Source organism: Apaloderma vittatum, unplaced genomic scaffold (assembly GCF_000703405.1).
Source record: "Apaloderma vittatum isolate BGI_N311 unplaced genomic scaffold, ASM70340v1 scaffold2316, whole genome shotgun sequence".
NCBI classification, from domain to species: domain Eukaryota; kingdom Metazoa; phylum Chordata; class Aves; order Trogoniformes; family Trogonidae; genus Apaloderma; species Apaloderma vittatum.
In genome coordinates this window covers 26,647-27,840 of record NW_009723181.1, presented here as the reverse complement: position 1 = coordinate 27,840, position 1,194 = coordinate 26,647, and the positions used below count along the sequence as shown (strand labels likewise).

The following is a 1,194-nucleotide window of genomic DNA, read 5'->3' as shown; positions in this document are numbered from 1 at the left end:
GAGGGAGGTGTTGGAGTCACCGTCCCTGGACGCCGTTAAAAACCGGCTGGATGCGGCACCCGAGGAGCTGGTTTGGGGTTAGGGTGCTGTGGGTTGGACTTGAGGATCTTACGGTCCTTTGCAGCCCTGAGGACTCTTTGTGGCGATGTTCCCTCCGGGTTCTTCAGAGATGGCAGGTGGAACTCCTTCTGCCTAGCGGTGCTTCGTTACTCTTTAAAACCGATGGTATTTATTAGCTGTGGAATAATTGTTCTTGTCATCAAGAGCTGGTTTAGGGTTTGGAGAACATGGCGCTGTAAAAGAGCTTTTGGCTCTGTCCGGAGAAGGAGCCCAAACGCTTTCGTGCCCTCTGCCCCGCGGAGCGAACTGCAGAGCAAAGACCGCCTTCGGCTCTCTCTCAGCCTTGTCCCTTCTTGTTTCTCGTTGCTTCTGGCTGGCACCAGCCAGCACCGACGTGCCCGCGGTGACATCGCCGGGCAGATGCTCTGCCTGCATCAGTGCTGCCGTTATGCTCGTGGTCTGTTCCCTCTGGTGTGTTTGAGATTTCCCGACTTTGGAATCCGCCAGGCTGTGTGAGGGATCTTCTGCTACTGGGGTGTGCAGGAGGAAACTGCCAGGGTGAGAGAAGGGCCGTCACGGTGCCCTGCTGCCATCCAACACCAGAAGCTTCTCCTGATTGTATTTTAGTGTCATACACTGGTAGTTACTTAGCAGCAGCTGGACAAATTCACAGCAGATAAGACACTCCCTTTTCTCTGTAAATGCACTGTGCTCTTCCCAGTGTCAGTGCGATCAGTGCAAGAATGTATCGGTTGCCAGTGGATGTTTTGTATCTCTCGTCTTAATCTGTTTCTAGAATCCTGCTGCTGCCCACAAAGGCCATGGAGAAGAGGTTGGAAGACAAGTTCAGCATCAGCGCTCAATTTCTGTCACGATACTGCCTGGGAAAACCTGCGAGGGAGCTGGGAAGTCTACAGCTGCTCTACCTGTGCACTTGCCTGTGTGCCTTGTGCTCCTCAGCAGGTGATTCTTCTGTTCTTTCTGTGGCTGTCTGTGTTTTTTTTAATGGCATTTACCCCTCTCACTTGTTCAATATAGTGTGCAGGTGAAATTATTTGCTGCTACACCTTGTAGCTTGTTAAAAAACAAATAAAACCCCACCCTTAGTGGGTATATTCAAAGTAAGTTGGGGGG

General features: G+C 51.5%; 1 protein-coding gene across 1 annotated transcript in view; it reads left to right on the top strand.

Moving 5' to 3' along the window:
- The first annotated feature begins 881 nt into the window (after positions 1 to 881).
- KIAA0319L (KIAA0319-like ortholog) overlaps positions 882 to 1,194 on the top strand; it is a 21,402-nt gene continuing 21,089 nt past the window's right edge. Inside the window, exon 1 of the mRNA XM_009871999.1 lies at positions 882 to 1,023. Coding sequence (XP_009870301.1) covers positions 882 to 1,023 — 142 coding nt within the window. The remainder of the gene's footprint in view (positions 1,024 to 1,194) is intronic.